Here is a 27,997-nt window from a genome sequence, read left to right on the forward strand (position 1 = left end):
TAGCTTTTAGCTCAGGAACTAGTTTTAGCTTTTAGCTCAGGAAGCAATGCTAATGTTAGCTTTTAGCTCAGCAACTAGTGTTAGCTTTTAGCTCAGGAATCAATGCTAATGTTAGCTTTTAGCTCAGGAACTAATGTTAGCTTTTAGCTCAGCAACTAGTGTTAGCTTTTAGCTCAGGAATCAATGCTAATGTTAGCTTTTAGCTCAGCAACTAGTGTTAGCTTTTAGCTCAGGAATCAATGCTAATGTTAGCTTTTAGCTCAGGAAGCAATGCTAATGTTAGCTTTTAGCTCAGGAAATAGTGTTAGCTTTTAGCTCAGGAATCAATGCTAAGGTTAGCTCAGCTCAGGAAGCAATGCTAATGTTAGCTCATAGCTCAGGAAGCAATGCTAGCTGCAGAATGCGACGCTGCTTTTAAGGCACTCGGTTGGATTGAGGATAGACTGTATTTTGTGTGTGTACAGGTGAGTGGGGGGGTGAGCCGGGAGCAGCTGTGCAGAGACCTGGGTCTGGGGGAGAACGAGGGGAACAGGAAGAGCCCTCTGCTGCTGGAGCTGGTGAAGAGAGGCCGGCACAAAGGGAGCCAGGTGAGAGAGAGAGAGAGAGAGAGAGAGAGAGAGAGAGAGAGAGAGGTAAGAAGTAGAAAGTACAGGTATTTGAGTTCAACATGTAAGAAGTAGAAAGTACAGGTATTTGAGTTCAACATGTAAGAAGTAGAAAGTACAGGTATTTGAGTTCAACATGTAAGAAGTAGAAAGTACAGGTATTTGTGTTCAACATGTAAGAAGTAGAAAGTACAGGTATTTGAGTTCAACATGTAAGAAGTAGAAAGTACAGGTATTTGAGTTCAACATGTAAGAAGTAGAAAGTACAGGTATTTGAGTTCAACATGTAAGAAGTAGAAAGTACAGGTATTTGTGTTCAACATGTAAGAAGTAGAAAGTACAGGTATTTGAGTTCAACATGTAAGAAGTAGAAAGTACAGGTATTTGTGTTCAACATGTAAGAAGTAGAAAGTACAGGTATTTGAGTTCAACATGTAAGAAGTAGAAAGTACAGGTATTTGAGTTCAACATGTAAGAAGTAGAAAGTACAGGTATTTGAGTTCAACATGTGAGAAGTAGAAAGTACAGGTATTTGTGTTCAACATGTGAGAAGTAGAAAGTACAGGTATTTGTGTTCAACATGTAAGAAGTAGAAAGTACAGGTGTTTGAGTTCAACATGTAAGAAGTAGAAAGTACAGGTATTTGAGTTCAACATGTAAGAAGTAGAAAGTACAGGTATTTGAGTTCAACATGTAAGAAGTAGAAAGTACAGGTATTTGAGTTCAACATGTAAGAAGTAGAAAGTACAGGTATTTGAGTTCAACATGTAAGAAGTAGAAAGTACAGGTATTTGAGTTCAACATGTAAGAAGTAGAAAGTACAGGTATTTGAGTTCAACATGTAAGAAGTAGAAAGTACAGGTATTTGAGTTCAACATGTAAGAAGTAGAAAGTACAGGTATTTGTGTTCAACGTGTAAGAAGTAGAAAGTACAGGTATTTGTGTTCAACATGTAAGAAGTAGAAAGTACAGGTATTTGTGTTCAACATGTAAGAAGTAGAAAGTACAGGTATTTGAGTTCAACATGTAAGAAGTAGAAAGTACAGGTATTTGAGTTCAACATGTAAGAAGTAGAAAGTACAGGTATTTGTGTTCAACATGTAAGAAGTAGAAAGTACAGGTATTTGGGTTCAACATGTAAGAAGTAGAAAGTACAGGTATTTGAGTTCAACATGTAAGAAGTAGAAAGTACAGGTATTTGTGTTCAACATGTAAGAAGTAGAAAGTACAGGTATTTGAGTTCAACATGTAAGAAGTAGAAAGTACAGGTATTTGAGTTCAACATGTAAGAAGTAGAAAGTACAGGTATTTGTGTTCAACGTGTAAGAAGTAGAAAGTACAGGTATTTGTGTTCAACATGTAAGAAGTAGAAAGTACAGGTATTTGAGTTCAACATGTAAGAAGTAGAAAGTACAGGTATTTGTGTTCAACATGTAAGAAGTAGAAAGTACAGGTATTTGAGTTCAACATGTAAGAAGTAGAAAGTACAGGTATTTGAGTTCAACATGTAAGAAGTAGAAAGTACAGGTATTTGAGTTCAACATGTAAGAAGTAGAAAGTACAGGTATTTGAGTTCAACATGTGAGAAGTAGAAAGTACAGGTATTTGAGTTCAACATGTGAGAAGTAGAAAGTACAGGTATTTGAGTTCAACATGTGAGAAGTAGAAAGTACAGGTATTTGAGTTCAACATGTAAGAAGTAGAAAGTACAGGTATTTGTGTTCAACATGTAAGAAGTAGAAAGTACAGGTATTTCAGGGTTTCCGTTAGCCGGTAATTACCGTTTTTAGCTGGTAAAATGTAATGAAAACCGGTAAATTCAAAACTTGCTTAGATCAGCTGCTGCATAATCACCTGAAGCCCCGCCCACTGTTTAGCGCGCTGCATGAGAAACTGACGGGCTGTAAGGAGAGAGAGAGAGAGAGAGAGAGAGAGAGAGAGAGAGAGAGAGAGAGAGAGAGAGAGAGAGAGAGAGAGAGAGAGAGAGAGGATCTGTTTCTCCCGTGTTTTTATCCAAAGTTAATGTAAACTTTTGAATAATGTTCTTCATCTGTAAATAGTTTCTTTGAATGTAATAATTATGTTGTTTGTTGTTTGTTTGTTGAATCATTTATTGAAAAATGAATCTGAATCTTTCGATCTGTTACGATTATGAACTGAAGCAATATAAAGCTGACTCTCAGTAACTGAGTTTCAAACATCATCCGGTCCTAGTCCGGTGATCACCTGCTAACGGAAACTCTGCTAAACAACTCTTATCATAGTTATTGAAACATGGCCGCTAAGTTTCAAATGTGTCCGGAAAATAAATTCTGTCCGGACGTTTGACCGGCGACAAAAAATCGTAGCGGAAACCCTGAGGTGTTTGTTTTCAAAGTGTAAGAAGTCAGATTAAAAAGTGGTCGGAAAAATAAGTAGTGGAGTAAAGTACTGATACTAGAAAGATGTACTTAATGAAGTATTTGTACTCCAGTACTTCCCTCCTCTGGTAATAACTAATGTGAACTGTGTGCAGGTGGTGCAGGACTCTGAGGACAGGAGCCCCCCCCCGGCCGGCAGAAAGGTCCGTGCAGCTTCATCTCTCAGAACATCTCCTTCTCTGCACATCTACAGATATTCCCATGCTAGCACATATCCACGTGTTAGTGTTCTGAACTGAGACTGAGTCAGAGTCCAGGTTCTCTTCATGAGCAGAGTGTTGTAAACATGTGTGTCACATCCACACTATTTCACACGTTATATACAGATACGCCTTAAACACACTTTAATCTCAACCGCCTGATTCAGAAACAGAGCAAAAACAAACTCAACAGTAGATTGTTTTGTCAGCCAATAGAGAGCCGCAGTGACGCGTCCTAAAACCCAGAAGTGAACTCCTTCTGGTTCCTTCAACAAAAAGCAATGAGACCTCTCCATAGGATTTAGGAAAATAGCTGTAAATCAGGTCTGTGGTTGAGACACCTTGAAGAGACGGATCACGTTTTGTTCTGGATAATCTCAACATGTCTACTTTTATAATGTTCTAATCATAACTCTAATGTCCAGAAGCTAAATGCTAACGTGATGCTATAAAGGAGCTACAGCCGAGTCCAGCAGCACGACTTCAACGTCACGCCAACTTCAGATCCATATTCAAACACACAGATTCTAGATGGAACGAGTTGAAGCGTTTGTTTGAACAGTCTGCAGGAGGCAGGGACTTGCTCTCAAGCAGAACAGAAACTAACTTAGAGGAGTGTTTACGTGTTCGGCGTCATGACGTACAACGGCCTCCACGACTTCTGTAGTCCTATTCAGCCACTTGGTAACAACCATCGTTTTTCAGACACGTCCACTCTTCAGAGATCACCAGTGGGGTCACTGCTGATGATTTAATGTCCTAGAACAAAACGTGATCTGTCTCTCCAATGTGTGTCAAACACAGACCTTAGTTCAGATAGTTTCCTAAACCCTATGGAGAGATCCCATTGGCTCTGAGACCAGGGAACAGGAAGGAGTTTACTTCCGGGTTTTAGGACGCGTCACTGTGGTTCTCTATTGGTGATGATTAGAAATACAACCAGGGCATCAACAGATGCATAAAGAGAGGACATCGATGATTAAATATAACATTTACATATGTTGACTGAAGTTCAAGGCTCTCTAACAATACAACATAAATATATATCCAATTCAATCAGACTATATTTATACAGCACATTTAGAAACAACAGAGTTGGCCAACGTGCTGTACATCAATACATATATAAAATCCAGCATAAATACATTTAGACAAAACCGATACTACAAATACTTTTAGCCTCAGACTCTCATACACAATGTCAAGACAATATGAAACCCAAGACAATAGAAAACACCCATTCAAAAGAACAGACTGACGAGTTCTATACGTGGTCTGCAAAGGCACGGACATATTTACTCATTTATAAAATACATAAAACAATCAAACTAATGCGTGAAGAAACAGAGTAAAGTAGAGTACTGCAGGAGGAGAGACTGGAGAGAGGTCAGACTACGCTGAGCTGAAGATAGCATGTTAGATACTGAACAGTGAAGTAAACACTGCTCATAGTGGGAGGCAGCAGATGAGGGTCTGGAGTTCTGCCGGGGATTGAACCCCTCTGATTGGCCGGGGATTGAACCCCTCTGATTGGCTGATCGGAAGTTCTTCTGACCTGAGCTCCGATGCAACATACAGTATATAATAAAATACAACAATACAAATCGCTGAATGAGAGGTTTGTTGCTTCCTCTGCAGGCGGAGAAGGGCTCTGTGGGAGGAGGAGACGTCCGGCAGGAGGAGGAGGAGGAAGATGAAGAAGATGAAGATGACCACGAGGACGACGGAGACTCGTTCTTCGACGACCCAATGCCGAAACCCCAGAAGACCTACGGCTGGTGAGCCCCACCCCCCACCCCCCTTTTCTTTCACTACACCTGCCCCAACATGTGCTGGATGATGAGCAGGACCGGCTTCTGCTCGCCAACACTGACGTTACACTGACCTCTTTCTGCTGACTGATATCTGTACATAGTCCCTGGATCAAGCGACCTTAGCAACGGTCTGCTATCCTTAGCAACGTTCTGCTATCCTTAGCAACGTTCTGCTATCCTTAGCAACGTTCTGCTATCCTTAGCAACGGTCTGCTATCCTTAGCAACGGTCTGCTATCCTTATCAACAGTCTGCAGTCTGCTATCCTTAGCAACTGTCTGATATTCTTAGCAACGTTCTGCTATCCTTAGCAACAGTCTGCAGTCTGCTATCCTTAGCAACGTTCTGCTATCCTTAGCAACGGTCTGCTATCCTTAGCAACGGTCTTCTATCCTTAGCAACAGTCTGCAGTCTGTTATCCTTAGCAACGGTCTGCTATCCTCAGCAATGGTCTGCTATCCTTAGCAACGTTCTGCTATCCTTAGCAACCGTCTAATATTCTTAGCAACAGTCTGCTATCCTTTGCAACGGTCTGCTATCCTTAGCAACGGTCTGCTATCCTTAGAAACGTTCTGCTATCCTTAGCAACAGTCTGATATCCTTAGCATCGGCCTGCTATCTTTAGCAATAGTCTGCTATCCTTAGCAACAGTCTGCTATCCTTAGCAACAGTCTGCTATCCTTAGCATCAGTCTGCTCCCCTTAGCATCGGCCTGCTGTCTTCAGCATCGTTATTTTGCGTTTGTTTTGAGTGGTTCTCAGTGATTGAAACACAGTTGTGTGTTTCTGTAAAGCCGGACGTCTCCAGCGGGAGAAAAGGCCTCGGAGCGGACCAGCAGTCAGAAACAGTGAGTACCTCATATACATATTATTAATAAAATGAGCTTTAAATAAATATATAATATCAGTTAAAATAAAAATCTCTGTGTAAAGAGACTCTGAAAGCAGGAACAAAGATTCTCTCTCTTTTTGATCCATTTATATAAAAACCTGTCTGAAAATGAGCTGATCAGATTTTGGCCACTTTATGATGTCATAACGATGTTTTGTTTTGTGTAACCATTAGCCAATCACCAACCAAGGTAAACCCCCCCCCCCCCCCCCTTATCACCTGAATCTCCTCCTAGAACACCATTGAGTTCTTTGTAACCAAATGTCTCTCAGAGGGGCGTGGGGAGGGGCTCCTTATTTTCATCTAAAGTAACAGACAGAGAATCAACACTTTGGAAACAGGGCTGAAACAGAGGGGATTATGGGTAATTCTGCAATGATCTGTTGCTGACTGTTTGTCCCCAGGCAGGAGGAGGCGTTCGGGGCCAGAGGGAGTCCAGCGGGGTCCATGTCGGAGGCCCAGAGACCTGGAGGCGCCTCGGAGAGCAGAGGGAACGGTCCGTTACACTCACACACAGAAACAATCAATCATAGTGGCTAATAATAATAATACATTTGATTTATAAAGGCGCCTTTAAGGCTCTCAAGGTCGCCGTACAAGGTGAGATAAGATAAGATAAAATGAGATGAGGTGAGAGGAAACACACTCAAAGCCACTTTAACTGACCTTGAAGCAGGCTTTAAATGCTTTGGCTAAACTTGGTGCATGACTTTGCTGTGCTGTTAACATTCTTGGGCCAGGACTCTCTTGAAAAAGAGATTTTTAATCTCAATAAGACCTATCCTGGTTAAATAAAGATAAAATAATCAGATCAGATGAGAGGAGATGAGATCAGATGAGATCAGATCAGATCAGATGAGATCAGATGAGAGGAGATGAGGTGAGATCAGATGAGATCAGATCAGATCAGAGGAGATCAGATCAGATCAGAGGAGATGAGGTGAGATGAGATCAGATCAGATCAGATGAGATCAGATGAGATCAGATCAGATCAGAGGAGATCAGATCAGATCAGAGGAGATGAGGTGAGATGAGATCAGATCAGATCAGAGGAGATGAGGTGAGATGAGATCAGATCAGATCAGATGAGATCAGATGAGATCAGATCAGATCAGAGGAGATCAGATCAGATCAGAGGAGATGAGGTGAGATGAGATCAGATCAGATCAGATGAGATCAGATGAGATCAGATGAGATGAGATGAGATCAGATCAGATGAGATGAGATCAGATCAGATGAGATCAGATCAGATCAGATGAGAGGAGATCAGAGGAGATCAGATCAGATGAGATGAGATGAGGTGAGATCAGATCAGATGAGATCAGATCAGATCAGATGAGATCAGATGAGATGAGATGAGGTGAGATCAGATCAGATGAGATGAGATCAGATCAGATCAGATGAGATCAGATGAGATGAGATGAGGTGAGATCAGATCAGATGAGATCAGATCAGATCAGATCAGATGAGATCAGATCAGATCAGATGAGATCAGATGAGATGAGATGAGGTGAGATCAGATCAGATCAGATCAGATGAGATCAGACCAGATCAGATCAGATGAGATGAGATGAGATCAGATGAGATCAGATCAGATCAGATGAGATGAGATCAGATGAGATCAGATCAGATGAGATCAGATCAGATGAGATCAGATGAGATCAGATCAGATCAGATGAGATGAGATGAGATCAGATGAGATCAGATCAGATCAGATGAGATCAGATCAGATGAGATCAGATCAGATCAGATGAGATCAGATGAGATCAGATCAGATCAGATGAGATCAGATCAGATCAGATGAGATCAGATCAGATGAGATCAGATCAGATCAGATGAGATCAGATCAGATGAGATCAGATGAGATCAGATCAGATGAGATCAGATCAGATCAGATGAGATCAGATCAGATGAGATCAGATCAGATCAGATGAGATCAGATCAGATGAGATCAGATCAGATCAGATGAGATCAGATCAGATGAGATCAGATCAGATCAGATGAGATCAGATCAGATGAGATCAGATGAGATCAGATCAGATGAGATCAGATCAGATCAGATGAGATCAGATGAGATCAGATCAGATCAGATGAGATCAGATCAGATCAGATGAGATCAGATCAGATCAGATGAGATCAGATCAGATGAGATCAGATGAGATCAGATCAGATGAGATCAGATCAGATCAGATGAGATCAGATCAGATGAGATCAGATCAGATCAGATGAGATCAGATCAGATGAGATCAGATCAGATCAGATGAGATCAGATCAGATGAGATCAGATCAGATCAGATGAGATCAGATCAGATGAGATCAGATGAGATCAGATCAGATGAGATCAGATCAGATCAGATGAGATGAGATCAGATCAGATCAGATCAGATGAGATGAGATGAGATGAGATCAGATGAGATCAGATCAGATCAGATGAGATCAGATGAGATGAGATGAGATCAGATGAGATGAGATCAGATCAGATCAGATGAGATGAGATCAGATCAGATCAGATCAGATGAGATCAGATGAGATCAGATCAGATCAGATGAGATGAGATGAGATGAGATCAGATCAGATGAGGTGAGATCAGATGAGATCAGATGAGATCAGATCAGATGAGATCAGATCAGATGAGATGAGATGAGATCAGATCAGATGAGGTGAGATCAGATGAGATCAGATGAGATCAGATCAGATGAGATCAGATCAGATCAGATGAGATCAGATGAGATCAGATCAGATGAGATCAGATGAGATGAGATCAGATGAGATCAGATGAGATCAGATGAGATCAGATCAGATCAGATCACATCAGATGAGATCAGATCAGATGAGATCAGATCAGATGAGATCAGATGAGATGAGATCAGATCAGATGAGATCAGATGAGATCAGATCAGATCAGATCAGATGAGATCAGATCAGATCAGATCAGATGAGATCAGATGAGATCAGATCAGATGAGATCAGATGAGATCAGATGAGATGAGATCAGATCAGATCAGATGAGATCAGATGAGATGAGATGAGATGAGATGAGATCAGATGAGATCAGATGAGATGAGATCAGATCAGATCAGATGAGATCAGATGAGATGAGATGAGATGAGATGAGATCAGATGAGATCAGATGAGATGAGATCAGATCAGATCAGATGAGATCAGATGAGATGAGATGAGATGAGATGAGATCAGATGAGATCAGATGAGATCAGATCAGATGAGATGAGATCAGATCAGATGAGATCAGATGAGATCAGATCAGATGAGATCAGATCAGATGAGATCAGATGAGGTGAGATAAGATAAAAGTACTTTATTGATCCCAATGTGGGAAATGTTTGCGTTGCAGCAGCATCAAAAGACAAGGCATCGTACATTAGAGACATTAAAAGACTAGAAATGAACAAGAAGTAGAAAATATACATGTTGAATTTAAAAAGGAACAAAAACAAAATATAAAGCAAGTTATTATACATCAGTGTGAGGGATGGAATATTACGTATTAAACTGATATATAAACACAAAACAGCACTCCAGCACACTGTACGTGATAGGCTAAGCTGGTGGACCAATCACAACAGAGCCGACAAGCTGACCAATCAGAGCAGCTCTGGTTTCAGACAGAGGGTGAAAAGAGGAGCTGCAGCTCAGGCAGTGGGAGAGGAATAAAGAGCTTTTTGGACATTAGAGCGTGGAGACATGTCCCAGGAAAAGTCTTTAAAGAATGTTATTAAATGTGGAGTGGATTCAGACTCTTGTGTTTGTTGGCTTGTTGACTTCCTGCAGGAGCGCCCAGACCGCGAGGCTTCAGAGACTCGAAGAATGATAAAACTGCGTCTCTGCATCTAGGTACGGTCACACATCACTCCTGATATCACAGAACAAACCAAACGTCCTCAGCAACAGCTTTTTAACACACAGTTAGTGAAGACCTCTCACAGAGCAGCACCAGGGAATACCAACAGCTGTTACTGAGAAGAACCATCCAGAAAGAGCTTTTGATGAGGCTTCATGTCGTTTCATATATTCAAACTCTGGCAAGCTGATGTTTTTATTGTGAGACTGAAAAGTTAAAAGCAGCTGATTTTTAATCTTCTATAAAATCTGAAGTGGGTAAAGAAAACGGACTTTAAGAAGAATACCTCTGGAGTATAAAGAACTCATTTATATAAACATGATTACAAAAAGACATGTGCCAGGATAAGGTCTCCGTAAAGAGGACAGAGTGAACATCGGGAACCAAAGAAGTGTTATTGAGAATGTGAGTTTCTATTTCGTCCCTACTGACCGCCAGAGGCGGTGCTTTAGCACTGGATATGTCCATCATGCGCATGCGCAGCTCGAGTACCAATAACAACAAAGTCACCTGTGACCCACGTGACACCGGCTCTATCTGCCGGTGTCGTCAGAGGATCTGTTCCTTTCATCTTCTCGCTGCGCGAGAGTACCGTGGCTACATTTTTGTAGCCTGCAGCGTTCGTTCGGTTGGAACATTTGTCAAGGATTCTCTGCAAACAGCTGGCTGCGTGCAGCTTTGCGACTCATCCAGTTGGAGCCGCGGGCTTACCCGTCCTCCAGGAGCTGTGGCTGCGCAGAGACTTCGTTCGGACAGGTTGGTGTCAGCTTGGTTGGTGACGGCCGTGTTTCCGCTCCCTCTCCAAGCCAAGTTGTCCTGATTACTGTCTGTTTGCTTTTTGGGGTTGAACTTTTTTGGTGACGGTGGCGTTTCCGCTCCCTCTCCCAGGAGTTGCCCTTGCTGTGCTTTTGTACTTGTTCTGACCGCGGTTCATATGGGTGTTTTAGAGTTGTACCCCCTAGATCAATCTCTAGTAATTGGGCGCTCAAAGTGCACCAGATTGAAGCATTTTACTTTAAAATGTTCAAAAAGATCTTCCTGGGGGGGCACCCCCGGACCCCCCTAGAGGATGTGAAGTCCACCCCCCAATTAAAATTTGTTCATGTAATACTGAATACATTTGAAGCCTTTTTATATAAGCTGTCCACCATGTCAATACGTTTCTCTTTTTGTCGTGTATTGGTCTTTTGTAGAGGTTTTTCATTGCTAGCTAAAATCTTGCCTAGGGCAGCAAATGGGTCAGAACCGGCCCTGGTGTCATCCCCACAGCACCCCCCATTTGAAACATGTTCCCACGGCTATGCTCCCCCGCCTCGCCAGTCTGCGGGCAGTCTTTCTGCCAGGAGACCTGAATCAGGTCGCAGATTTCTTCTCACGGCACAAGCCTCCACCGGGGGAGTGGAGGCTTCACCCAGAGGTGGTGGAGACAATTTGGAGCCTCTTCGGCAGGTCCGAGGTGGACCTCTTTGCCTCGGAAGAGTCGAGGCACTGCCCCCTCTGGTTCTCCTGGACAGAGCCAAATAAGACCAGCCCGATGGGTCAGGACGCTCTGGCGCACGACTGGCCGGACATTCTCCTGTATGCCTTCCCGCCACTGCCTCTGATACTGCAGATGCTTCAGAGGGTCCTTACTCAGGGACACAGGCTCCTTCTTGTCGCCCCCTGCTGGCCGGGGAGAGTCTGGTTCCTACTGCTGCGTAGTCACTGCTGCAGCCCATCATGGCGTCTCCCCAACAGGAAGGACCTTCTGTCAGAGCTCAAGGGTCAGATTTGGCATCCCGACCCTCACCGCCTTCAGCTCTGGGCTTGGCCTCTGCGGGGCCCAACCCACTGTTGAGCGGTTTCACGGCATCTGTCAGGGAAACCATCCTGAATGCCAGAGCACCATCCACTCAAGCACAATATGAGTGCAAATGGAAGCTCTTCTCCCACTGGTGTTTTGAGTAAGGCTGAGAATCCGGGGCATTGTTCCGTGGCCACCATTTTAGAGTTCCTGCAGTCCCTTCTGGATAGTGGACGTTCTCACTCCACTTTGAAGGTGCATATGGCTGCGATCTCTGCCCGACATGTTGGAGTCGACGGCGCCACAGGTTGGTGTCCCTCTTTCTGAGAGGGGTTCTACGGCAGCGTCCCCCTAGCACCCCAAGGGCTCCGGCTTGGGACCTGCCCCTAGTGCTAGATGCCCTATCATCTCCTCCCTTCGAGCCCCTGGCCCAGGTCGGGCTTAAGTGGCTGTCCCTGAAGGCAGCTTTTCTGCTTGCCATAACCTCAGGGAAGCGAGTCGGAGAGCTTCATGCCCTCTCCGTGAGCGACACATGCCTGAAGTGGAACTCCGATGGCTCGGGTGTTGCCTTCTGGCCGAATGTGGCGTTCCTGCCCAAGGTGCTTCCACTAGCCCACTCCAATCGGCCGATCCAGCTGGCACGCTTTAACATTCCACAGGAGAGCGGCACGCCTGAGTTGCTGTGCCCTGTGCGTGCCCTAAGGGCGTATATCGATGCTACGGCCTGTATACGGCAGTCAGAGCAGCTCTTCGTTTGCCATGGTGGCACTAGGAAGGGTTGTGCTCTCTCTAAACAGTGGCTGTCCTACTGGGTGGTTGATACCATCACACATGCCTAGGGGGCCAGTGGCCACCCCCCGCCATCAGGGGTGAGATGCCACTCTACAAGAAGCATCTCAACATCGTGCGCTGCCCTAAGAGGGGTGCCCCTGGAGACCATCTCCGCCGCGGCGTCGTGGGCGTCTTCTGGCACATTCTGCAGGTTCTACCGGGTCAATGTCGCCACTCCTCACCCTCTGGGTGTGGTCCTGTTGCCAAGCTCCGCTGCTTCCAGCTAGGTGAGTAAGTGCTTGGATTCTTCATGAAATGGTTGGTATAAGTCATCCAGTGCTAAAGCACCGGCTCTAGCGGTCAGTAGGGACGAAATAGAACGATAGTTACGGCTGTAACTATCGTTCGATGAGTCCCGGATGACCGCCAGAGTTTCCTGTCACTCAGAATTCTTGTGTGCTCGCGAGAAGATTCTGGGAACAGATCCTCTGACGACACCGGCTGATATAGCTGGTGTCACGTGGGTCACAGGTGACTTTGTTGTTATTGGTACTCGAGCTGCGCATACGCGTGATGGACATATCCAGTGCTAAAGCACCGCCTGGCGGTCAGTAGGGACTCATAGAACCGTAGTTACAACCGTAACTATCGTTCCTGCAGCTCACTCTTTGTGTTTCCGATCCTCAGAGGGCGACGAGGACTATGACGACGACTTCAACAGGTGAGACTTCAGTGTTAGTTTGCATTGTGCTTTGCCTTCCTGAACAACACCGTGATGGTTTATTCATTACGTTATTCTCTGTGGCCTCATTATGAATCTGAAACATCTCTCAGTCAAACATCGAAAGGACTTCTTTGATAATTAGTTTTACAAACGTTGGAATAAATTGTGATCTTTGTGTTTATGAGCGGTTAAATAATAAATACTAATTTCCAGTCGGTGTTACCGGCTCCTGGAGGGGATATATAGTTTATTCCCACTATGACTGAACCACAGCTAACGTGTACAGTCTGTCCTGAAGGTGGCACAGAACTCTTTAAATCCGGATATAGAAGAGTTCTGGGGAGTTAATGCAGTTTGTCTGTTGCAGCCATCGCTCAGATCTGTCCAGGAGCGAGCTGAGCATCGGAGAGGAGATCGAGGAGGTGTCCATCGAGGGCCCGGAGAACAGCGACAAGGTGATACTCCTCCACCTGCACCACCTCAAATACACACTACAGTCCAATAGGAACAGTTACTGTCCAATAGGAACAGTTACTGTCAAATAGGAACAGTTACAGTCCAATAGGAACAATGACAGTCCAATAGGAAGAGTTACAGTCCAATAGGAACAGGTACAGTCCAATAGGAACAATGACAGTCTAATAGGAACAGTTACAGTCCAAGAGGAACAGTTACAGTCCAATAGGAACAATGACAGTCTAATAGGAACAGTTACAGTCCAATAGGAACAATGACAGTCCAATAGGAACAGTTACTGTCCAATAGGAACAGTTACTGTCAAATAGGAACAGTTACAGTCCAATAGGAACAGTTACAGTCCAATAGGAAGAGTTACAGTCCAATAGGAACAATGACAGTCCAATAGGAACAAAGACAGTCCAATAGGAAGAGTTACAGTCCAATAGGAACAATGACAGTCCAATAGGAACAATGGCAGTCCAATAGGAACAGTTACAGTTGAATAGGAACAGTTACAGTCCAATAGGAACAAAGACAGTCCAATAGGAACAGTTACTGTCCAATAGGAACAGTTACAGTCCAATAGGAACAGTTACAGTCCAATAGGAACAATGACAGTCTAATAGGAACAGTTACAGTCCAATAGGAACAGTTACAGTCCAATAGGAACAGTTACAGTCCAATAGGAACAAAGACAGTCCAATAGGAACAGTTACTGTCCAATAGGAACAGTTACAGTCCAGTAGGAACAGTTACAGTCCAATAGGAACAAAGACAGTCCAATAGGAACAGTTACTGTCCAATAGGAACAGTTACAGTCCAATAGGAACAGTTACAGTCCAATAGGAACAGTTACAGTCCAATAGGAACAAAGACAGTCCAATAGGAACAGTTACAGTCCAATAGGAACAGTTACAGTCCAATAGGAACAGTTACAGTCCAATAGGAACAATTGCAGTCCAATAGAAACAGTTACAGTCCAATAGGAACAGTTACAGTCCAATAGGAACAATGACAGTCCAATAGGAACAATTGCAGTCCAATAGGAACAGTTACAGTCCAATAGGAACAATTACAGTCCAATAGGAACAATTGCAGTCCAATAGGAAACGTTACAGTCCAATAGGAACAATTGCAGTCCAATAGGAACAATGACAGTCCAATAGGAACAATTACAGTCCAATAGGAACAGTTACAGTCCAATAGGAACAATTGCAGTCCAATAGGAAACGTTACTGTCCAATAGGAACAGGTATAGGAATAGTTACAGTCCAATAGGAAAAGTTACAGTCCAATAGGAACAGTTACAGTCAAATAGGAACAGTTACAGTCCAATAGGAACAGTTACAGTCAAATAGGAACAGTTACAGTCCAATAGAAACAATTATAAGGTCCTGCCAGACTCTCACCATAATACTTCCCTGATGGCTCCCACAAGATTGCTGACATCCTCGTGGATTCAGCTTCTTATTATAGACACATGCATTTCCAAACATTTGGTCTACCTATGTTGTAAATGTATTATCTTTTCAATTTACACACGGCATCTATTGCACGTCTGTCCGTCCTGGGAGAGGGATCCCTCCTCTGTTGCTCTCCCTGAGGTTTCTCCCATGTTCCCCTTTAAACTGTGGGTTTTCTCTGGAAGTTTTTCCTTGTACGATGTGAGGGTCTAAGGACAGAGGGTCTAAGGACAGAGGGTCTAAGGACAGAGGGTGTTGTGTTGTCATACTGATATTCTGTACAAACTGTGAAGTCCACTGAGACAAATGTAACATTTGTGATATTGGGCTATATAAAAAACATTGATTGATGATTGATTGATTACAGTCCAATAGGAACAGTTACAGTCCAATAGGAACAGTTACAGTCCAATAGGAAAAGTTACAGTCCAACAGGAACAGTCACAGTCCAATAGGAACAGTTACAGTCCAATAGGAACAATGACAGTCCAATAGGAACAGTTACAGTCCAATATAAACAGTTACAGTCCAATAGAAACAGTTACAGTCCAATAGGAACAGTTACAGTCCAATAGGAACAATGACAGTCCAATAGGAACAGTTACAGTCCAAGAGGAACAGTTACAGTCCAATAGGAACAGTTACAGTCCAATAGGAACAGTTACAGTCCAATAGGAACAATGACAGTCCAATTGGAACAGTTACAGTCCAATAGGAACAGTTACAGTCCAATAGGAACAATGACAGTCCAATAGGAACAGTTACAGTCCAATAGAAATAGTTACAGTCCAATAGGAACAGTTACAGTCCAATAGGAACAATTACAGTCCAATAGGAACAATGACAGTCCAATAGGAAAAGTTACAGTCCAATAGGAACAGTTACAGTCCAATAGGAAAAGTTACAGTCCAATAGGAACAATGACAGTCCAATAGGAACAGTTACAGTCCAATAGGAACAAAGACAGTCCAATAGGAACAGTTACAGTCCAATAGGAACAATGACAGTCCAATAGGAACAGTTACAGTCCAATAGGAACAATTAAAGTCCAATAGGAACAGTTACAGTCGAATAGGAACAGTTAAAGTCCAATAGGAACAATGACAGTCCAATAGGAACAGTTACAGTCGAATAGGAACAGTTAAAGTCCAATAGGAACAGTTACAGTCCAATAGGAACAATGACAGTCCAATAGGAACAGTTACAGTCGAATAGGAACAGTTAAAGTCCAATAGGAACAGTTACAGTCCAATAGGAACAATGACAGTCCAATAGGAACAGTTACAGTCGAATAGGAACAGTTAAAGTCCAATAGGAACAGTTACAGTCCAATAGAAATAGTTACAGTCCAATAGGAACAGTTACAGTCCAATAGGAACAATTACAGTCCAATAGGAAAAGTTACAGTCCAATAGGAAAAGTAACAGTCCAATAGGAAAAGTAACAGTCCAATAGGAACAATGGCAGTCCAATAGGAAAAGTTACAGTCCAATAGGAAAAGTAACAGTCCAATAGGAACAGTTACAGTCCAATAGGAAAAGTAACAGTCCAATAGGAAAAGTTACAGTCCAATAGGAACAGTTACAGTCCAATAGGAACAATGACAGTCCAATAGGAAAAGTTACAGTCCAATAGGAACAGTTACAGTCCAATAGGAACAATGACAGTCCAATAGGAAAAGTTACAGTCCAATAGGAACAGTTACAGTCCAATAGGAACAGTTACAGTCCAATAGGAACAATGACAGTTTTTCTGATTGTGTGTCTCTGGTTGTGTGTCTCTGGTTGTGTGTCTCTGATTGTGTGTCTCTGATTGTGTCTCTCTGATTGTGTGTCTCTGATTGTGTCTCTCTGATGTGTCTCTGGTTGTGTGTCTCTGATTGTGTATCTCTGATGTGTCTCTGGTTGTGTGTCTCTGATTGTGTGTCTCTGATGTGTCTCTGGTTGTGTGTCTCTGATTGTGTCTCTCTGATTGTGTGTCTCTGATTGTGTCTCTCTGATGTGTCTCTGGTTGTGTGTCTCTGATTGTGTATCTCTGATGTGTCTCTGGTTGTGTGTCTCTGATGTGTCTCTGGTTGTGTGTCTCTGATGTGTCTCTGGTTGTGTGTCTCTGATTGTGTATCTCTGATGTGTCTCTGGTTGTGTGTCTCTGATTGTGTGTCTCTGATTGTGTGTCTCTGATGTGTCTCTGATTGTGTGTCTCTGATGTGTCTCTGATTGTGTGTCTCTGATTGTGTGTCTCTGATTGTGTATCTCTGATGTGTCTCTGATTGTGTGTCTCTGATGTGTCTCTGATTGTGTGTCTCTGATGTGTCTCTGATTGTGTGTCTCTGATTGTGTGTCTCTGATTGTGTGTCTCTGGTGTGTCTCTGATTGTGTATCTCTGATGTGTCTCTGAGGTGTCTCTGGTTGTGTGTCTCTGGTTGTGTGTCTCTGATGTGTCTGTGATTGTGTGTCTCTGGTTGTGTGTCTCTGATTGTGTGTCTCTGATGTGTCTCTGATTGTGTGTCTCTGGTTGTGTGTCTCTGATTGTGTGTCTCTGATTGTGTGTCTCTGATGTGTCTCTGATTGTGTGTCTCTGATGTGTCTCTGATTGTGTGTCTCTGATTGTGTGTCTCTGGTGTGTCTCTGATTGTGTATCTCTGATGTGTCTCTGAGGTGTCTCTGGTTGTGTGTCTCTGATGTGTCTGTGATTGTGTGTCTCTGGTTGTGTGTCTCTGATTGTGTGTCTCTGATGTGTCTGTGATTGTGTGTCTCTGGTTGTGTGTCCCTGATTGTGTGTCTCTGATTGTGTGTCTCTGGTGTGTCTCTGATTGTGTATCTCTGATGTGTCTCTGATTGTGTGTCTCTGAGGTGTCTCTGGTTGTGTGTCTCTGGTTGTGTGTCTCTGATGTGGTTTTGATTGTGTTTCAGATGGAGGACGCCACGCAGGACCTGAGCGTCTCTCAGCTGTCTCTCAGTCACGGTGCAGATTACATGGAGGCGGTGCCCTGAACTCCCAGCATGCACCTGTACAGTTTCACGATGAAATAAATGAATGTGTTACGCAAGATGGTGAACGTGTCTTTGTTTTACAGACGAAGGATCTTCAAACCACCAGATATTAAAACGTTTATTTCTGACCTTTCTTCCATAAACTATTTACTTCAAGTATTCTGATTCATATCAGCGACTGATCTGTGAGAAGAGATGAGAGAGAAACCCAAAGGACAACATGGGACAGTTTTAACCGACTAAAGAATACGACTGGTGGCTTGAAAGCAGTAACACACCACGTCTCACCACAGGGGGGTGTCACATGGTGTTCCCACTAAAGCAACCATGAAGGTAGATGTTTGGAAGGATAGAGAACTGGAGAAGTTCATAAACATTGTTCTGAAGCCACGAGACGCTCCTCTGATGCTCCGGGTTAGACATGAGCAGCTTTTACATAAAGACAAAGTTACATTTGTGTCGTGCTGTGCCAGACCTGAAGCTCCGCCTGAAATATCTGTCATCAATCAGATGTGATGCAGACAAGTCTGTTCCTCTCTCACACACACACACACACGCACACATACACACACACACACACACACACACACACACACACACACACACACACACACACACACACACACACACACACACACACACACACACACACACACATACACATACACATACACACATACACATACACATACACATACACATACACATACACACGCACATACACATACACATACACATATACATACACACGCACACAGAGTATTTCCTCCTCAGTGTGCTTGATCTCCATTGGAACGAGCAGCAGCTGAACCCGTGAGTTATGCTTTTATTTCATTAATAACATTTTATATATCTGTTCCTTGTGACGTCGTGAAGGTTAATCATTATTTGATTTTGGACTTAGTGTGAAGGAGCTATGTCAGAGCTACGATGTTAAAGTCATGGTTTAACGTCGGCTTCTATCTCTTTGTTCAAGAGTCACTTTAAGGTACTTTGATCTTGTAAATCACTCGTATGTGAAGTTTCTAAAGATCTCAAACTAAAACCCGAAACGGGATCTGCTGCAAATAAACATAAAGAGGAACCAGTGAACACACTCTGAGTCTCTTTACAGATAGCATATCTCATCTGTCAGACTCTGTCACTTAGCTGTGTGCTGTTGAAGGTTTCTCTGACTCATCAGGCTGTCAGGTATGAGCACTTACCGTAACTAATCACAATATGAATATTGTAAAGAAACAAAGAGACATCAGACAGTGGGAATTCAAACTCCTCATGATCACCACAAAAAGATAGAACTGAGAAACTCCTGCCACATCTGAAAGGTTCTCGGAAATGTGTTTCTGATTCGGAGTGAAAGTTGCGTAGGAGGGCCAGAGCCAGCTGTTAGCATTTAGCTCTCACCCGGCAATGTTCTTTGCAGAAGCTAATTAAACCTGCATTCCCTCTGACGTCCAGGAGGGGGCGTCTCCTCAGATTGTAGAGAAGTCTATGAGGATATGTTCCTACTTCTCTCTCTCTTTATTACCTCAGTGAACATTTCCCTGATGAGTTTGTGATCTCGATCTGTAGCTTCCAGTCTTCTCCAACACAGCATGAAGTTCATTTAGTCAATTATGATCCCTTTTAGAGTAAAATAGACACAAAGCAGCGTATGCTTCAGGGCGGGGCTACCTGTGATTGACAGGTCGCTAGAGCAATGTTGTTTGTGTTTTTACTTTAAAACTTTAACCCTGTGACAATTTGTGTTTTCACTTTGAGATAATGCTACCCGTTAGGGCGCTGGCTCTGGTGCCCTAACCCATTACCATCCTCTCTCAGGCCGCAGACACAGTGTCTTCTCTGCTCCAGACCACAGTTTGTTGCATTGGTTCATTTCTCAGAAGGTTCGGTTTGCGTTCACACGGATTAAAATCAAACGGACTATGATCAGATCATTGGACTTTAGGGGCATATGATCAGACAACATGCGTTAAGAAACATCATAACGCATGATGAGAGACGTCCTGCAGTCAGGAGGGGGTCTCACCAACTTTTATGTTTAGTTGACGGAGCGTTTTTACTTTACACGACTCTGCTCAACTCTTCATTCTGCTTCACTCGTTCACTAAAGACTTTGAAGACATCCGAGTTCTTGTGACTCATAAATACTACGCTTCCTGTGTACTGCGTTCACACCAGAGATGATCCGCTCCAAAGTTCACTAGCAAGCGGTCCGAGACCACCTGTTTCAGGCAGTTCAGTTCAGGGGTCTGAGACCACCTGTTTCAGGTAGTTCAGTTCAGGGGTCTGAGACCACCTGTTTCAGGCAGTTCAGTTCACTTCAGGGGTCTGAGACCACCTCTTTCAGGTAGTTCAGTTCAGGGGTCTGAGACCACCTGTTTCAGGCAGTTCAGTTCACTTCAGGGGTCTGAGACCACCTCTTTCAGGTGGTTCAGTTCACTTCAGGGGTCTGAGACCACCTGTTTCAGGTGGTTCACTTCAGGGGTCTGAGACCACCTCTTTCAGGTGGTTCAGTTCAGGGGTCTGAGACCACCTCTTTCGGGTGGTTCAGTTCAGGGGTCTGAGACCACCTGTTTCAGGCAGTTCAGTTCAGGGGTCTGAGACCACCTGTTTCAGGTAGTTCAGTTCAGGGGTCTGAGACCACCTGTTTCAGGCAGTTCAGTTCACTTCAGGGGTCTGAGACCACCTCTTTCAGGTGGTTCAGTTCAGGGGTCTGAGACCACCTGTTTCAGGCAGTTCAGTTCACTTCAGGGGTCTGAGACCACCTGTTTCAGGTGGTTCACTTCAGGGGTCTGAGACCACCTCTTTCAGGTGGTTCAGTTCAGGGGTCTGAGACCACCTCTTTCGGGTGGTTCAGTTCAGGGGTCTGAGGCCACCTGTTTCAGGCAGTTCAGTTCACTTCAGGGGTCTGAGACCACCTGTTTCAGGTGGTTCACTTCAGGGGTCTGAGACCACCTCTTTCAGGTGGTTCAGTTCAGGGGTCTGAGACCACCTCTTTCGGGTGGTTCAGTTCAGGGGTCTGAGACCACCTGTTTCAGGCAGTTCAGTTCAGGGGTCTGAGACCACCTGTTTCAGGTAGTTCAGTTCAGGGGTCTGAGACCACCTGTTTCAGGCAGTTCAGTTCACTTCAGGGGTCTGAGACCACCTCTTTCAGGTGGTTCAGTTCAGGGGTCTGAGACCACCTGTTTCAGGCAGTTCAGTTCACTTCAGGGGTCTGAGACCACCTGTTTCAGGTGGTTCACTTCAGGGGTCTGAGACCACCTCTTTCAGGTGGTTCAGTTCAGGGGTCTGAGACCACCTCTTTCGGGTGGTTCAGTTCAGGGGTCTGAGACCACCTCTTTCAGGTGGTTCAGTTCAGGGGTCTGAGACCACCTGTTTCAGGCAGTTCAGTTCAGGGGTCTGAGACCACCTGTTTCAGGTAGTTCAGTTCAGGGGTCTGAGACCACCTGTTTCAGGCAGTTCAGTTCACTTCAGGGGTCTGAGACCACCTGTTTCAGGTGGTTCAGTTCAGGGGTCTGAGACCACCTCTTTCGGGTGGTTCAGTTCAGGGGTCTGAGACCACCTGTTTCAGGCAGTTCAGTTCAGGGGTCTGAGACCACCTGTTTCAGGTAGTTCAGTTCAGGGGTCTGAGACCACCTGTTTCAGGCAGTTCAGTTCACTTCAGGGGTCTGAGACCACCTGTTTCAGGTGGTTCACTTCAGGGGTCTGAGACCACCTGTTTCAGGTAGTTCACTTCAGGGGTCTGAGACCACCTGTTTCAGGTGGTTCACTTCAGGGGTCTGAGACCACCTGTTTCAGGTTGCTCACTTCAGGGGTCTGAGACCACCTGTTTCAGGTAGTTCAGTTCAGGGGTCTAAGACCACCTGTTTCAGGTGGTTCACTTCAGGGGTCTGAGACCACCTGTTTCAGGTAGTTCAGTTCAGAGGTCTGAGACCACCTGTTTCAGGCAGTTCAGTTCACTTCAGGGGTCTGAGACCACCTGTTTCAGGTGGTTCAGTTCAGGGGTCTGAGACCACCTCTTTCAGGTGGTTCAGTTCAGGGGTCTGAGACCACCTCTTTCAGGTGGTTCAGTTCAGGGGTCTGAGACCACCTGTTTCAGGTAGTTCAGTTCACTTCAGGGGTCTGAGACCACCTGTTTCAGGTGGTTCAGTTCACTTCAGGGGTCTGAGACCACCTCTTTCAGGTGGTTCAGTTCAGGGGTCTGAGACCACCTCTTTCAGGTGGTTCAGTTCAGGGGTCTGAGACCACCTCTTTCAGGTGGTTCAGTTCAGGGGTCTGAGACCACCTCTTTCAGGTTGTTCAGTTCACTTCAGGGGTCTGAGACCACCTGTTTCAGGTAGTTCAGTTCACTTCAGGGGTCTGAGACCACCTCTTTCAGGTAGTTCAGTTCACTTCAGGGGTCTGAGACCACCTCTTTCAGGTTGCTCACTTCAGGGGTCTGAGACCACCTGTTTCAGGTAGTTCAGTTCACTTCAGGGGTCTGAGACCACCTCTTTCAGGTTGCTCACTTCAGGGGTCTGAGACCACCTGTTTCAGGTTGCTCAGTTCACTTCGGGGGTCTCGGACTACGTTCACACCGACCCAAACCAAAAGCACCAGGGTTCGATTCAAAGGGACTGAACACGGCTGGTGTGAATGCGTCCTTACACTCTTCAAAAGGTTTGCATTGTGTTAGTCAGATTATCTACAGGAAACTGTTCAGGGCTGCAGAGTAAATATAAATGAAGGAAGTGGATTTAAAGGAAGTCTTTCAACGCACAGAAAGTGCACCTTTATCGGCACAGAATTTAAATAAAGCCTGCGTCTCCAACATCAAACTGAAGTCTGTTTGACATTTGAAATACGAGAAGTGGCAGAGGACGACCTGCGGAGAGCAGAAGTGCAGAGCGGGAACTGTGAGGCGTTTGAGGAACAGCCAGCTGTCGGTAGACATCAACGTGTATCTGCGCTCACAGCAGTCCGAGCAGCTGAGAGAAAACATTCTGCCTCTGAACAAACTGAAGGAAGGATTCACCGTCTCTGGACTGTTGTTGTTTACTTCCAGGACACGGTGACATCACTACGGAACACGCACACTGCTATTGGCTAGCGCTCCAACACATTGAACGTGATAGGCTAAGGGGCGGGACATCTCTAAGCTGGTTGACCAATCACAGTAGAGGCGGCCAGCTAACCAATCAGAGCAGCTCTGGTTTCAGACAGAGGGTGAACAGAGGAGCTGCAGCTCAGGCCGGGAGAGGAGAATAAAGAGCTTTCTGAACAGATGTCCTCTTTGAGTCAAAGTCCCTTCAACATTTCATTTCATTGAAATACAATGAAATGAATGTAAGTGAAATCAGTTCGCAGTGGATTCGTCAGTGTCTGATTAATAAACCCAAAACACTTTCCTGTGAACGACAGAGATATTAACATTTCATCATTCACATGGTAATAACATGAAAATGTGACGTTTGATGGAAAGTCCAGAATAAGATCTTTAAAAGTAATTTGTTTCTGGGCATAGGCTTGTAAAAAACCCTTCATTATTTATATTTATGTAATATATCTACCCTCTCTTTATAATAATAATAATAGTAAATGTTTAGATTAGAGTATTATCTGCACATTTCTCTGTACTCTGCTCTTACAAGAGCTTAATGACTTCATGCTATCATTTAAATTAGACCAACCAGACTTTTGGGTTTAAAAACCTTTATTTTATTACCTTTCAGGGACTTTTTAAAATAACTTTATGTTAGCTGCACATTTATCTCTTTGACTTATCTTCAGCTCAAAGACGTTCTCGTCTGCAGGTTGTTTGTATTCATGTGGCGCTGTGTGGAGCCTCTGATCTGGGTCACTGACCTGGTTTCTCTGCAGACTTCCTGTCTCACCTGGGAACAGACGACCTGCAGCGACCACAGCGCTCTCACCCAGCTCTGTGCCACTTACATATCATTAAGACGTCTAATGCACGTCTTCCCCCTCTGTGACCTACGGAGGCCGACACACAACGACCCAAAACTCTCCATCAGGACAAACGCTGCAGCTTCAGAGGCACCAACATCTACAAACTTAAGAAACATTACTGCTTTAAAGAGTCCTCTCCTGCTGATGTTCAGGTGTATATCAGTATGTAGTGTCTCTAATTTAAAGAGTCCTCTCCTGCTGATGTTCAGGTGTATATCAGTATGTAGTGTCTCTACTTTAAAGAGTCCTCTCCTGCTGATGTCCAGGTGTATATCAGTATGTAGTGTCTCTACTTTAAAGAGTCCTCTCCTGCTGATGTTCAGGTGTATATACGTATGTAGTGTCTCTACTTTAAAGAGTCCTCTCCTGCTGATGTTCAGGTGTATATCAGTATGTAGTGTCTCTACTTTAAAGAGTCCTCTCCTGCTGATGTTCAGGTGTATATCAGTGTGTAGTGTCTCTACTTTAAAGAGTCCTCTCCTGCTGATGTTCAGGTGTATATCAGTATGTAGTCTCTCTACTTTAAAGAGTCCTCTCCTGCTGATGTTCAGGTGTATATCAGTATGTAGTGTCTCTACTTTAAAGAGTCCTCTCCTGCTGATGTTCAAGTGTATATCAGTATGTAGTGTCTCTACTTTAAAGAGTCCTCTCCTGCTGATGTTCAGGTGTATATCAGTATGTAGTGTCTCTACTTTAAAGAGTCCTCTCCTGCTGATGTTCAGGTGTATATCAGTATGTAGTGTCTCTACTTTAAAGAGTCCTCTCCTGCTGATGTTCAGGTGTATATCAGTATGTAGTGTCTCTTCTTTAAAGAGTCCTCCCCTGCTAATGTTCAGGTGTGTATCAGTATGTAGTGTCTCTTCTTTAAAGAGTCCTCTCCTGCTGATGTTCAGGTGTGTATCAGTATGTAGTGTCTCTACTTTAAAGAGTCCTCTCCTGCTGATGTTCAGGTGTATATCAGTATGTAGTGTCTCTACTTTAAAGAGTCCTCTCCTGCTGATGTTCAGGTTTATATCAGTATGTAGTGTCTCTACTTTAAAGAGTCCTCTCCTGCTGATGTTCAGGTGTATATCAGTATGTAGTGTCTCTACTTTAAAGAGTCCTCTCCTGCTGATGTTCAGGTGTGTATCAGTATGTAGTGTCTCTACTTTAAAGAGTCCTCTCCTGCTGAAGTTCAGGTGTGTATCAGTATGTAGTGTCTCTACTTTAAAGAGTCCTCTCCTGCTGATGTTCAGGTGTGTATCAGTATGTAGTGTCTCTACTTTAAAGAGTCCTCTCCTGCTGATGTTCAGGTGTGTATCAGTATGTAGTGTCTCTACTTTAAAGAGTCCTCTCCTGCTGATGTTCAGGTGTGTATCAGTATGTAGTGTCTCTACTTTAAAGAGTCCTCTCCTGCTGATGTTCAGGTGTGTATCAGTATGTAGTGTCTCTACTGGGACATGTCTCCATGATTTATTTTTCTCATACTGTCTGTGCTGCAGCACCTCTTTTCACCCTCTGTCCGAAACCAGAGCCCAGTCTGCTCTGATTGGTTAGCTGGCCGGCTCTGTTGTGATTGGTCAACCAGCTTAGAGATGTCCCGCCCCTTAGCCTATCGGTACAATGTGTAGGAGCGCGAGCCAATAGGAGCGTGAGTGACTCTTCAAAGAAAGTCAGAAACACAAACATGTAGTAAATGGTTCTCATGTCTTCTTCTGTCTCTCCACAGCAGCAGAAGATGGACTACTTTGTGGTGGGTTTGTCCAACCAATCGTATTTGGACTACAACAACACAGACTATGACTACGACCTGGTCCCTCCGTGTGCTCCGCAGAACAACCGCAGTGTGCAGCAGGTCGTCGGGCCGTACGTCCACTCCATCATCTGCATCCTGGGCCTGGTGGGCAACAGCCTGGTGATCGTCACCTACGCCCTCTACAAGAGGACCAAGTCCATGACGGACGTGTACCTGCTGAACGTGGCGGTGGCCGACCTGCTGTTCGTGGCCTCGCTGCCGCTCATCGTCTACAACGAGCTGACGGCGTGGTCCATGGGTCCGGTGATGTGCAAGCTGCTGCGTGGCTCCTACAGCGTGAACCTGTACAGCGGCACGCTGCTGCTCGCCTGCATCAGCAGCGACCGCTACGTGGCCATCGTGCAGGCGCGCCGCAGCTTCAGACTGCGCTCGCTGGCCTACAGCCGCCTCATCTGCGCCGCCGTGTGGGCGCTCGCAGTACTGCTGTCCGTGCCCTCCTTCTACTACTACAGCTGGTACCAGCCAACACACAGCAGGGACGAGGCGGACGGGAACAGCACCGGCAGCACGGAGTACGTGTGCGAGCTCAGGTTCGTGGACATCAGCAGGGCTTTGACCTCCAAGGTGGCGTTACCCAGCATGCAACTGGCCGTGGGCTTCTTCCTGCCGCTGCTCGTCATGGTCTTCTGCTACAGCGCCATCGTGGACACGCTGCTGAAGGCCAGGAACTTCCAGCGCCACAAGGCGGTGCGCGTGGTGCTGGCCGTGGTGGCGGTGTTCGTGGTCTGCCACCTGCCCTACAACCTCATCCTGCTGTACGACACCGCCAGCATGTTCAATCTGCAGAACTGCGAGGATGTGGACTTCCTGGAGACAGCCAAGACGGTTACGCAGACCCTGGCCTACCTCCACTGCTGCCTGAACCCCGTGCTGTACGCCTTCGTCGGGGTGAAATTCAGGAACCACTTCCGGAGGATCGTGCAGGACCTGTGCTGCCTGGGGAAGAGGTACATCCGGCCCCGGCGCTTCTCCAGGGTCACCTCCGAGATCTACGTGTCCACCCGCCGCTCCGTGTCCAGTGAGAACGGCTCGTCCTTCACGATGTGAGGACGCCGGGAACATCTCCGGAGGTCCACTCTGAAAATCCTCCGGTTCCCTAGAGGTTCTTCATTAGGTTCCCCATTGGCACTATGATGAGCACAGGCTTCATCACGAGACAAACCCGAGGGCTTTAACGCGAGACACAAACACCTGCTGCATCTTTAACCTTTCCTGACGTCTTCAGGACTTCCTAAAGTTAAATCAACCTGAGAAGGAAACCCACAGCCAGGCGACGAACACAAACATTCAAGTTTCCTAAAAATCATCTGTTTAAATAAAAAATGTACCAGCTGTGTTTTCAAACTGACCTCAGACTCTCTACTCAGCGTCCTGAATAAACAAGACCAATATTTTAACACCACAACTTTTCAGTGAATAAAATAAATACAGAAAATCCTCTAAGATCTAGTTTATTATCACTTTATCCATGTCAGGTTGAGCTGTCTGTAAACTCAGAGACGAGTCACACATTGATAAAGTCCGAATTTTTCAATTTTCAGAATTTTCAGAAAAAATGCAGAATTTTTAATTTTCAAGAAAAAGTCAGAATTTTCAGGAAAAAGTCAGTTTTTAGATTTTCTGAATTTTGGGGGAAAAAGTCGGAATTTTAAAATGTTCAGAATAACAGAAAAAAGTCGGAATTCTCAGATATTCTGAAAAAAATACATAATTTGAAAATATCCCAAACTTTCCAAAGGAAGTAAAAATGGTCAGATTCTCCGAAAAAATACATAATTTGAAAATTGTCTGAATATTCAGAAACACCTGGAAAAGCGCTCAACAGAAGAGTCCCTGAACTCAACACCATTCTGGGTGGCGGTCAACTTAAACTTCAATAATCATTATTCTGTCTAACCTAATCTGATATCCCAAGTGTTGCTTTAGGTTGTAATTGGCAAGGAAAAGGAGGAAATGTGGAAAAGATTAAATAACCTTAAACACCTATGTATTACTTTCATAGGCTGGATTCATGTCGTGTTTATATCAAATGCAGAAGAAAGACATTTATTTGATAGGATTTACTTTGAACTTGTTCTCTCGACCTCAAAACAAAGCTGTGTTCTGTCTGTTGTTTCATAAAATAAACTATCTTCAAGAAGTAAACCTGGGGCACATGTTTTACATGTCTGTTCTCCTTTTCTGGCCCTGGTGGGTAATGTTTCCCAGAGCTTCCAGGAGGGCCAGGATTCAGCCTCGCTTCGAGTGTTTGCTGTCTCCCTGGACCCGG

General features: G+C 44.6%; 2 protein-coding genes across 10 annotated transcripts in view; both read left to right on the top strand.

The window, feature by feature from the left end:
- cep43 (centrosomal protein 43) overlaps positions 1-18,037 on the top strand; it is a 49,366-nt gene extending 31,329 nt beyond the window's left edge. Inside the window, exons 5-13 of one of the 2 annotated variants that reach the window (XM_079644344.1) lie at positions 465-587; positions 3,121-3,168; positions 4,864-5,003; positions 5,832-5,885; positions 6,334-6,425; positions 9,719-9,781; positions 13,030-13,063; positions 13,434-13,521; positions 17,901-18,037. In XM_079644344.1, coding sequence (XP_079500470.1) covers positions 465-587; positions 3,121-3,168; positions 4,864-5,003; positions 5,832-5,885; positions 6,334-6,425; positions 9,719-9,781; positions 13,030-13,063; positions 13,434-13,521; positions 17,901-17,981 — 723 coding nt within the window. In that variant the 3' untranslated portion in view covers positions 17,982-18,037. The remainder of the gene's footprint in view (positions 1-464; positions 588-3,120; positions 3,169-4,863; positions 5,004-5,831; positions 5,886-6,333; positions 6,426-9,718; positions 9,782-13,029; positions 13,064-13,433; positions 13,522-17,900) is intronic. The other variant, XM_079644345.1, reaches the window with a different exon arrangement.
- A 133-nt stretch (positions 18,038-18,170) lies between these two features.
- On the top strand, positions 18,171-27,873 carry ccr6a (chemokine (C-C motif) receptor 6a). Of its 8 annotated transcripts, none has more exons than XM_079644338.1 (3): positions 22,395-23,309; positions 23,777-24,085; positions 25,642-27,873. In XM_079644338.1, the coding sequence occupies exon 3, from the start codon at positions 25,651-25,653 to the stop codon at positions 26,773-26,775; it is 1,125 nt and encodes a 374-aa protein (XP_079500464.1). In that variant the 5' UTR covers positions 22,395-23,309; positions 23,777-24,085; positions 25,642-25,650; the 3' UTR covers positions 26,776-27,873. The 8 variants fall into 8 exon arrangements, with proteins under 8 accessions (XP_079500463.1, XP_079500467.1, XP_079500464.1 ...); XM_079644339.1 differs by having other exon boundaries at positions 23,844-24,085; XM_079644337.1 differs by lacking the exons at positions 22,395-23,309; positions 23,777-24,085 and adding an exon at positions 18,171-18,794.
- Positions 27,874-27,997: the final 124 nt, after the last annotated feature.

This window comes from Notothenia rossii, assembly GCF_949606895.1.
Source record: "Notothenia rossii genome assembly, chromosome: 8".
NCBI lineage: Eukaryota > Metazoa > Chordata > Actinopteri > Perciformes > Nototheniidae > Notothenia > Notothenia rossii.